This window comes from Terrapene carolina, unplaced genomic scaffold, assembly GCF_002925995.2.
Source record: "Terrapene carolina triunguis isolate 2854851 unplaced genomic scaffold, T_m_triunguis-2.0 Scaffold51374, whole genome shotgun sequence".
NCBI classification, from domain to species: domain Eukaryota; kingdom Metazoa; phylum Chordata; order Testudines; family Emydidae; genus Terrapene; species Terrapene triunguis.
In genome coordinates this window covers 1,037-12,259 of record NW_020715725.1, presented here as the reverse complement: position 1 = coordinate 12,259, position 11,223 = coordinate 1,037, and the positions used below count along the sequence as shown (strand labels likewise).

Genomic DNA, 11,223 nt, shown 5'->3' with positions numbered 1-11,223 from the left:
TGAACTGAATTAGTTCATAATCACTCGAACCAAGGTTGTCCCCTACAACCATTTCTTCTATGAGGTCCTCACTACTCACCAAAACCAAATCTAAAATGGCATCCCCTCTTGTTGGTTCTTCAACTACTTGGTGAAGGAATCCATCAGCTATCACATCCAGGAAAATCTGAGCCCTATTATTATTATTAGCACTTGTCCTCCTGTCTATATCTGGGAAGTTAAAGTCTCCCATGATCACACAATTCCCATTAGTGTTTACTTCATTAAAAACATTAAAGAGGTCTCTATCCATATCCAGATCAGATCCTGGCGGTCTGTAGCACACCCCAAGCACTATCCCAGGGGAGGCTCTAGTAGCTTTCTTCTCCAACGTGATTTTTGCCCAGACAGACTCTGTCTTATCCATTCCATCACTTCTTATTTCTTTACAGTCTACCTCATCATTGATATACAATGCTACTCCACCACCTTTGCCTTTATTTCTGTCTTTCCTAAACAGCACATACCCTTCAATACCTGTACTCCAGTCATGACTACTATTCCACCATGTTTCTGTTATCCCTATAATATCTGGTTTCACTTCCTGCACCAGTAGCTCTAGTTCCTCTATTTTGTTACCAGATTCTTTCCCGCTCCCGTTAGGATCCTCTTCAGCCTCAAGTCCACATCCTGTATCTTAGCACTCAGCAGACAGCACAGCCTTCTGTTCTCTGGATCAGCTCTAGTTACAGGTCTGTCTATTCTTCTCAGTAAGGAGTCCCCAATCACGTAGACCTGCCCTTTCCTGTTGATGGTGCAATTCTCTGGTCTATCCCCTGTTCCCTCTGGCTGCAAGTCCTCTCAATTCCTATTGTCCCTTGCAATCCTCTGCAACCCATCCCATATCCTCCTGGGGCTCATATTTGGTGTTGTTATCTCCATTGACTCTTCCCCTCTTCCTATAGGACCAGCTGCTCTTCTCTTCTTCCTTGCCCTCTCACCTTCAGCGACCACTTGCTGTGCCCCTTCTTCATTTTCCAACTCCGCAAACCTGTTCTTCAGCTCTATTTCTCCTTCACTAGCCCGTCTTTTCCTCTGCCTGGTTCTCTTAGTCACATGCTTCCACTGTCCACTTTCCTCACCGAGCAGTCTCCCCTCAGAAATCTTTGGTCCTGCTTCCATCTGCAAGTCTGAGCTTTTCCCTTCAGCCTCCTCATGTCTTTGCTCCATCATCTGCTCAAACCCCCTTCTAAACTCAACCAGAGTTTCCACCTGCATCTCCAATCTTCGGATCTTTTCTTCCATCAGTTCTATCAGGCGGCACTTCATGCAGACAAAACCCTTTTCAGGTAACCCCTCCAGGATCATGTACATGCCGCAGCTTCCACATCCAGTCATCCTCACTGTGTCTTCCACTGCTGCCTCTGTATCAGTCACAGCCTTCCCACCTAAAACCTGTTAGCCCAGGAAACACAAACCAAACCAAAACACCACCACCCACAGCAAAACAAACCCCAACGGGCACCAGAACACTGGCAGAACACCACCCACTCCCTTCACTAGCCTGTCTATTCCTCTGCCTAGCTCTCTTAGTCTCCCCCACAAACTCCCCCATTTACAGAAGGGAAAAAGGGTAATTGGTATCTCAGCCCCTCAAGGGGGCACATATCATCCAGTACAAATGCCTACCCCCCACCTCTCTCAATTCACTGGGTTTTGAAACCCATGTCCCTTGTCTAGCAAGTGCTACTTAGTCGATGGCAAGTTCCTCTGTCATAAAACAGTTTCATTGTCCTTGATTCACATAATCAGGGTAACAACCCTTTATTCTCCCCGCCTCAGTAACAGAGAAACCGGGGATCCCACAGCAGCCAAAGTGACCATTTGGGCGGCTGTGGGCTCATGCTGGGCAGCGTGGGTGTGCCTATGCAGACAAGACCAGCCCTGAAGTTCTTTTTCACAACTCGCCACAATTCACCACCAGATGTCAGGGTAGAGCTCATCCTGACTCTGCTTACATAAACACACACACAGGTCACACTTACACACAGTTTGTATAAACACACACATACACACACACACACAATTCACATAAACACAAAATTCCTATAAACATAGGCACAGTTCATACAAACTAGGGCTGCCAATAGTCCCGTATGACAAGGGACGTCCCTTATTTAAATAGAAAATTGCCTGTCCCGGACGCAGTCAGCGCAGGACGCCTTTTATCCCATATTTCAACAGCAGGGCCAGTACTCACGGGAGCATCTCTCCATTCCCCTCCCACTAGGGTAACCAGATATCCCAATTTTAGGGACAGTCCCGATTTTTGGGTCTTTTTCTTACCCCCTACCCCCGTCCTGATTTTTCACGCTTGCTGTCTGGTCACCCTACCTACCACCCTGGCCTTCAGTGCAGCCCCAGGGCACACGGCCCCATACACTGGCCCTGCCCATCAGCAACTGCACAGGGAAAGCGGACGGAGCCGTGCTCGGGGGCTGGAGTCAGTGGGGGCCCTGTCCAGCAGGGGCCAGTACTCACCAGGGCATCTTTGCACTTCCCGCCCAGCCCGGCCCTTCAGCGCTGCACGGGGAAATCAGACAGGGCTGAGCTCCAGGCCCAGGGGCAGGAAGGGCCTGTGCCTGGCAGGGGGGTCAGACCTCCCGGGCTGCAGCCTCCTCACTGACAGAGTCTCTGCCAATGTCCCCAGCAGCAAGAAATACCCCTGGCGAATGTAGGTGAGTCCTGCTGGTTATGATTAATGATAATATCGGAAGGAGGAGGGCAGGGGGGCTAAGAAACAGTCCCTGATTTTAGAATTGCCATGTTTGCAACCCTACCAAACACACACAATTCACATCAACACACAGTTCACGCAGCCCCCCCCCCCCGACAATTCACGTTCATACACACACGTCTCATATCAACACCCAGTTCACACAAACCCACACACGCAATTCACATACACACCCACACAGTTCATAGCTAGCAACACACACAAACCATCTCCTCCAACCCCGCCAATACCCCCCGGCTCCTCCCCGTAACCACGCTGGGCTCTGACCCGGCCCGCTGCTCAGTCTGGACCAGGACCCTTCCAATCAGGGAGCCCCTGGAAGGAGATGGAGGATCCCATGCAGCAGCAGAGTGCTCGAGCTGCTCAGAAGTGGGCGTTTCCTTCTCACGGGGCTTGTGCCAAAACCGCTCAAAAAAATTCCACATGCAGGTCAATAAGCTCGAAAGCTGCCGTGTGGGTTGGCAGCCTGGGGCACAGTCTGTGGAGCAAATTGGGGGTCCTCTGATAAAGGGATGCTCAGGATTCAGCCCCTCAAAAGGACCCTTTATTTTATGTCAACTTTCTTAGGCATTTTAGCAGGGATGGGGACATCCAAACTGTTCTAAAATCCATATGCATGGTCCAAGCACCTAGAAAATTGGCACACCAATTCAGGGCCTGGGATACACTTTGCAGTGCAAATTTGAGGCAATTTAATAAAGGGGTTCCTGAGACACAGCCCTCCCAAAAGAACATATATTTAATATTTCAACTTGCTTATCATGCTTTTTTTGCACCGAGACAGAGACTTTTAATCCTTCTTGAAACCTACATGCTTAGTCAGATTATCTTGAAATTTGATATGCTGGTTCAGGGTCCATGGCAGAGTTTGTGATGCAAATTTAGAGTCATTAGATGAAGGAGTTCCTGAGATACAGCCCCTCTAAACAGCCCATTTTTAATATTTCAGCTTTCTGACACATTTTAGCAGAGACGGGGATATCCAAACTGTTCTAAAATCCATGAGCATTGTCTGAGCACCTTGAAAATTGGCACACCAAATCAGGGGCTGGGGGGAAGTTTTTGTTACAGATCTAGGGTCATTTTATAAAGGGGTTCCTGAGATACAACCCCCCAAAATGACCCATTTTTAAAATTTCAACGTGCTTATCGTACTTTTTTGCAGCGAGACAGAGGTTTTCAATCCTCTCTGAAGACCAGATGCTTAGCCAGATTACCTTGAAATTTAACATGCTGGTTCAAAGGCCATGGCAAGGTTTGTGATGCAAATTCGGAGTCTGTTTTTAACAGGTTTTTCGACATACAGCCCTCCCAAAATGACAATTTTTTAAAAATAATCAGCTTCCTGATCACACTTCTTTGCACAGAGCTAGGGAAAAATCCATAGGCATGGTCCACTTCAGTCTTTTCGCACTGGAGAGCCCCAGTCAGGAGGTGGGTTTAGTGCCCAGAACCAGCACCCAAACCCAATACTTAAACAGCTCTCCAACTTTTTTCTGCACAGATCCCAGACCCCTGAGTGCAAAACAGACAGGCCCTCCCACAGAAAACCCTCTCTAGCTTTGGGGAAGGTGCACTAGGCTGGAAACCAGGAGAATTTCCAGTGACCAATGAGCACCTCACAGCTCTTACTATTAACTACGGTTTCATATCCCTCCTAGCAATTGTAACCCCACCCCTGCCCATCCCGTTCTCCGTCCCAGTACAGGGTTGTTTAACACATGGTAAGTCTGCCTGGTGGTTTTTTGTACACAACTTTGGGACACCGGACATGAGGTCCCTCCATGGGCTGCCTCAATGCATCACGTACTGGTGCATGTCCACCTCAGCCCAGAGCCATAGACACTGGCTCTTATTTTTCCCCGCGGGTAGTCCACCCCCTCTCCACCCGAGGCCCCGCCCCATTCCAAAGCATTGAGTCCCTTGTGGAGAATGAGACCAAACCTAAAAGCTTGATGCTAAATGAAGGCAGGGCAGGCTCCCAGATTTTGGAGCACAGACGCAGGCCCAGAGGCGCCAGGCCTGGGGATACGGTCAAAGATCAGTGATGGTCATTGGGGTGAAAAGTTCCGAGGCTTCAGAGAATGGGCCCTGTGGCTCCTGGCTGGGCTCCCAGCTCAGCTGTCTCCTGCCCCAGAGCCGGATGAGGCCAAGCGAGCTGGGGGGAGGGTGGGCTCGGGGACTGGGTTCCCGCAATCAGTAGGTGCTCTGGGAATCATCCTGCCGAGTTCTCTTGTGCGGGAGGTCCCAGGTCACTAAAGGGTAGGGGGAGCTGGGAGGGGAATGGGGAAGAACCATAGCGGGTTGGAGGCTGGGAGCCAGGATTCCAGGGTTCTATCCCCAGCGCTGGTCATTTCTTTCTCTTTCTGTTGCATGTTCTGTCTCTCTCCGACAGCCCCCATCAAAGCTGCTCTCACAGTCACCCCTGCCACCCAACCTCCTGCCGTGCTCCCCATCACGCTCCAGGCACCTCATCCTGGGCCCCAGGGCACACTGGCCCTGTTAGTGGGGGGCATCAGGGACAGTCCAGATAATCCCCCCAACAACCTGGGGCTGGGGCTTAGGATCAGGGGATCCCACTGAACGCAGGAGCGAAGGAAATCAGGGCTGGATGATTAGAGAAAACGGTTTTATTGGAGACAGCCTGGACATGTTATAGAGTGTGGGACCTGGGGCTGAAATCCCACCCACAGGGGTGGAACGGAAAGCGCCAGGAGACCGGCAGATCAATTGTGTGATGCTGTGAGTCAGACATCTCTCTCGCTATGGGCAGTGTGGTCAGTGCATGGGGTTCAGCAGGCTCAGTGTCGGGAGCGAGGAGCTATGACCAGTTCCCATTCTGCTGCTTTGGTCTCCACGGTATGTAGGGAGGTGGTGATCCAGGCAGTGGCTGCCCTAGGGAGCAGCTCATGGGGTGGCGATGTCCGTGTAAGGGGGAGGAGTGCAGGCAACAGCGTCAGTGTGGGTGTTGGTGGCAGTAGTTGGATCACCTGGAGGCACCATGTTCTGGTAAATGACCACAGACTGCAGGAAAAGGTAAACCTATCAGGACAGGACTCAAGCGTGCCTCTCAGCCCAGCAACACCCCAGTGATGTGCTCCCAGTATAGAACCCTGGAGTCCTAGCTCCCAATCTCTCTCCCCATCCACACACACTTACTTTAGCCCACTAGATGGGGGGGAAGGATCGCTCAGTGGTTTGAGCATTGGCCTGCTAAACCCAGGGTTGTGAGTTCAATCCTTGAGGGGACCATTTAGGGAACTGGGGTAAAAAAAAACAAAAAACTGTCTGGGGATTGTCCTGCTTTGAGTAGGGGGTTGGACTAGATGACCTCCTGAGGTCCCTTCCAACCCTGATATTCTCTTCTATGATTCCCACTCCCATCCCAAGATGGAAATTGAACCCTGGTGTCCTGGCTCCCACCACTCCTCCTGTAAGCCACTAGACCCCTCCACCGTCCCTGAAATTAATACAGGCCCCATGGTGACGCATCATTACCACTTCGCTGTAGCTGTTCCGGCATACGGCTTTGCACCCAAAGGCCGCAGTGGAGATGGAGACAACGAATTCCAAGAAGGTGAACAGGAACAGAACCATGATGCAGGCCATGGTTACCTTCTGCCAACAGGAAGCTGTTGAATTCCCTACAGGGCAAAGTCCCCATGTCCCATTCCCTCAACCTTGCCAGCCATGCCCCCACCCTGGGGCGGGGTCAGAGCAACTACCCCCATGAGAGGAAAGGCCTCATGTCCCATTCCCCACCCCCTGCCCTGGGGCTGGATCAGAGCCAGCACCCTTGGAAGGGAAAGGCCCCTGCCAGCTGGGTAAGGCAGTCCCTGGGGTGGCCATGGGAGGCAGGTGGGTCCCTGTGGGAGCAGGGGTGGATGCGCTGACAGCCCTGCCCTCGTGCTGCGGTACCAAGTACTCACAAAAGCCATGCATTCCTCCGGGTACCAGTTACACCTGTTCTGATGCCTGGATTCCATCAAGCTGATCAGGTACAGGATCATGGCACATCCGGCCAGCACCGAGCTGATGATGTTCATTCCCAGGCTGCCTTTCACCTGGATGGGAGACGGGGGTGGAGAGAGGCGTGCGCTGAGAGCCCAGCTGGACACACGCGGGCAACAAGGCACAGAGCCCAGCCCCACCCTGGCTGTGGGGAGAGCCCACACGATGACATCCCATTATTGTGATCATGATGTTCACTCCCATTGCTGTAGCAGTACAGCCTAATGGCCAAACCCTCGCTCAGACAGAACATTTAGGGGCTCAATCGCGAAGCTGGATTGAGGTACAGTTCAAATAATTCAACCACTTTGGAAAGAACGAGTGATTGTGGGTATAAGATAGATAGATAGATAGAGGGGGTGTGTGTGGGGGTGGGTGGGATAGATAGATAGAGGGGGTGTACAGGGATAGATAGATAGGAAGGAAGGAAGGAAACTGAGGCATCAATTCGTACCAGTTGTATCTTGGGATTCTTTGCAGCCGCCACTGAGAGGGCCCCCGAGATGATGTACTGTGAGGGGAAGAGAGAAAGAGTTAGAAGCAGGGCTGTGCCTGTGTCTAGTGCTCACGGAGCACAGCGGGGTGGATAGGTGCTATGCATGCTGGGAAATACTAGACAAGGGTGAGCTTGGGAGAGGTAGTCCAGCAGGAGACAGGGTAAAGGTCGGTGGCCACATGGGAACCAACGTCTGTGCTGATCCACCCACAGCCTGACCCTGCAGGTCTGTATAGTTCTCTCCGGCGCCCTGGCAAACTGCCTGGTGGGATTAGAGCCCCACGTAGTCTATTGTAGGGTCTGCTGCTAGCGCCACCTAGAGGTAAGGTTGCCCAACACATCCCATTATAAGATCCTACTTTCAGGTGCTGATAACTTTGCCAAGCATTAACTATTAGGGCTGAAATTTCCCATTCTCAGCCTGCTGCAGGCTCAATTTTGGGGATAAATTTCAGTCCAAATTGTTCAGCCATTGCTGAGAATGAGGCTGGGGAAAGTATGTTGTTTTGCCCATGGTAAAAATAATTCTTACAACTATTTCATTGAGAAGCTCTAGTGCCTGCATGCTTTGGAGCAGGGCCTGGAAATGTGGCGGGGGAGGTCACCCTAGGGACAAGGATGTGCCTTTTGCTGTTCCATAAAAAGTCCACTCAAATTTGGCCAAATTATAAGCATTTGAAAAATTTCCATTTGCACATGCTCCGTGGAGATGTGTTAGAATTTGGCAGCTAGATTCTCCAAAGGATCTGTCTGCACTGAGCATGCTCCAATCCTTCCCTGCTCCTACATGTGACCCGATGGCAGAGGGCAGGGTGGGGTGGAGACTTACCAGCAACCCACTCCATATCGGGACGTGCACACTCAATGCCATTATCCACAAATAGGAGTTGACCATAGCCATCACCACCCCGACAGCAAACTGCACGGCTCCAACTAGGATCTGGGTGATCTACCAGGAAGCAAAGCCAAGAATTTCATCACTGCACCCCGAGCTCGCTAGGGGTCGCTTTCCCCTTGGTGCTCTTAACAGGTCCCTCTGTCTTGGGTATTTATCTGGTGCCCATCATCCAGAGCCGTCCCTTGGGTACGGCAAATCGGGGCCCCGCACAGGCGGGGAGGTGAGGCGGGAGGCGGGTGGGCAAGTGGGGTGAGGAGGCGAATGGGGAGGCGAGCGGCAAGCTGGTGGGGGGGGCGAGGAGGAGCCCCCCCTACGAGAACCTCTCCCTTCCCCTAGCGCCTCCTGCCCACCGGTGGGCCCTGCCAATCTGCGCCTATCGCCTACCATGTATCAGATGTTTTTTGCGGCATCAGGAGGTGCTGTGAGTGAGGGGAGAGGAGGGAGGGTGCAGCGTGCTTGTGGGAGGGGGCAGAACTGGGCTGGGAAGGAGCAGAGGAGGGTTAGGGCCTTGGGGGGAAGGGGTGGAGTGGGAGCAGGGCCTGGGTGGGGCCAGGGGGCAGCAGCCCCCGGCAGATTAGAAATTTGGAACCGATGTCCCGGGCCCCGCACCCCCCTAGGGACCGCCCTACCATGGCCATAGTCTCTCATAGTCTCAGTCTTTAATGCATTGATCCTCCCCATCCCAACTCCCCTGGGAGGCAGAAATGTGCTGTTATCGCTATTGTACAGGTAGGGAAACTGAGGCATGGAGCAAGATTGAGGGAGTTGCCCAAGGGCCACACTAAGAGTTTATGGTAGGGAAGGGGTAAGTAGGCCCATGGGTCAGATCTGACACAGCAGGGAGAGTTGGGAAGGATACTGGGCTAGATGGGCCCGTGGGTCTGATCCGGGACATGAGGGAGGCAAATGTAATGTTTCTATGGGGTTTATCATCACAAAATTTTGGGAATTATAATCCCAGCAGAAGCCACAGTCCCTGTGAACCAGCCCATGGCTCCCACCAGGGAAGTCAGACAGGCTGAAATATAGACAGGCTGAATGCAGGTGCTTGGCATGGGGGATCTGGGCTTGGAAAGCAACGGTCAGGGGGACGCACCAGCATTGCCTGAGATCAGGGACAGCGACCCATGGTCTGGCAGGTACAGGAGGAATAGGTGCCCGCTGTCAGGGGATTACGCTGACCCCAGCCGGCTGCCTTCTCTGCAAGAACCATGCTGGCGTTTCTGGGGTAACTGGGCCAGGCTCCTCCCTGGCACGACGCTCATGTCCGGGCAAACATGGGGGCAGCAAGAAGTCAGGGCTGGGTCACATAAACACCCACCCAGTGTATCCTAAACACTGGAGGGAATCGTCCTCTGGAATTCCATCCCCCAGTATCTGGCCAATGGGACACCACCTTCAAACCATGACATCATCAGAACAAGCTCTCATTGGCTGATTGTCCCAGGTGGGTGGGGAAGCCTCCCAAAAGCAGTTATCCCTTTTAGTCCGCAGGATACTCACCCCGAGGGCCAGCGGCTCCCCCTTGTGGAACTTCTCCAGGGGCTGCGGTTTGGCCGGGATGGCAGCACTGGTCGTGTGGGGCTGGGTGATGAACCTGTTGATGATGGTGATGGGGCCGGCTGAGCCGGCTGTCACGGTGGTGGCCATAGCAGAATCCTGCTGAGATAACAGCTGGGCTTTCTTTGTGCCGGCAGGGCATTGGGGAGGTAAAAGACACCCCCCTCCCCCAGGATAACAGATAACCCCCACCCCCAGCTCATCTCCATCACCTCTTGCCCTATCTGGGGGAGATACAGGTCAGGGTTTTCCTTGTGGTGCCCAATCACCCCCATGTTAATATCACCTTAATTCACCCCTTTAATATCGCCATCACTTTCACCTGCAGCAGGGGGCGCTACTGAGCCAAACATGGCTTCCACGGTCTGTGCCCCATGAACCTGCCCCTTCCCCCTACGTGGCAGTGAAGCGATGGGATAGTTGTTCAACTGGCTGACACTGATATCCCATTTCTAAAAGCAGTTTCCCACTGCTCACCCCAGTATCCCACCACTGACACCAAGATCCCACTGCTAACACCAGTTTCTCACCATTCATACCAGTATCCCACTTCTCTGCCACCAGTATCCCACCACTGACACCTGTATTAACACCAGTATCCTACCACTGGCACCTGTATTAACACCAGTGTCCCTCCTTTCACACCACTGACCCCAGTGTCCCACATATCAGATCTGTTTCACAGCTCTCAAACCAGTATCCCACAGCTAACCTCGGTATCCCACCACTGACACCAATATCCCATGACTGACCGCGGTATCCCACATTTCACAATAATTTCCCACCTCTCACAGCAGTATCTCCCCTCAAATACCAATATCCCACTGCTAACACCAATATCCCATGACTGATGCCAGTTTCCCACCATTCACACCATTTTCCCACCTCTCACACCAATATCTCACCTTGATTACCAATATCACACTGCTAACACCAATATCCCCTGGCTAACACCAGTATCCCACCGCTCACACCGGTTTCCCACCGCTCACACCAGCATCACAGCAGAATTCCAGAGCCGTACAGCTTCTCAGTGAAGGAGGATTCAGTGAGGCGCAGTCTGGGAAGAGTCTCAATCTAATCAAAGTGTGGGGAAAATTCAAGGTCTTCTTTTTCTGCCAGGTGATGATCAGAAATGGGATGATGATCCATTTATAACTCAGGTGGATGATTTCCCACCCACTCCACTTCCGTCCAGGTCATGTTATCATCACCCTAGCTCTACCCCTCCACATCGGCATCACTTCAGTGAGCAGCAGGGGATGCTGTGGAGTCCAGTATGTCTCCCAACTTCCCCCATGGCCCAGGTTGGGTTCCATTGGAAACCTCCATGGTGGTGAAGAACCTGCTGGGCTGGGTATAGAGAGGGTGTGAGAGGCAGGGCTGAGCTTGGTTCTGGCTGAGCATGGAGTGTTGTGCCATTTTTCTTGCCTAGTAAAGAGCAAAGTCCCCGCGGAGGGGTCTCAAGAACTGAGCGGAGAG

The 11,223-nt window shown here is 52.4% G+C and overlaps 1 protein-coding gene across 3 annotated transcripts; it reads right to left on the bottom strand.

Annotated features, from left to right (window-relative positions):
* Nucleotides 1-5,550: 5,550 nt before the first annotated feature.
* LOC113405868 (membrane-spanning 4-domains subfamily A member 4D-like) lies at nucleotides 5,551-10,931 on the bottom strand. Of its 3 annotated transcripts, none has more exons than XM_026647156.1 (7): nucleotides 10,647-10,931; nucleotides 9,685-9,843; nucleotides 8,113-8,232; nucleotides 7,242-7,298; nucleotides 6,706-6,840; nucleotides 6,275-6,394; nucleotides 5,551-5,800 (listed from the first exon to the last, which is right to left on the bottom strand). In XM_026647156.1, the coding sequence occupies exons 2-7, from the start codon at nucleotides 9,829-9,831 to the stop codon at nucleotides 5,684-5,686; spliced, it is 696 nt and encodes a 231-aa protein (XP_026502941.1). In that variant the 5' UTR covers nucleotides 9,832-9,843; nucleotides 10,647-10,931; the 3' UTR covers nucleotides 5,551-5,683. The 3 variants fall into 3 exon arrangements, with proteins under 3 accessions (XP_026502941.1, XP_026502940.1, XP_029770308.1); XM_026647155.1 differs by having other exon boundaries at nucleotides 9,685-9,840; XM_029914448.1 differs by having other exon boundaries at nucleotides 9,685-9,840; nucleotides 10,734-10,931.
* Nucleotides 10,932-11,223: the final 292 nt, after the last annotated feature.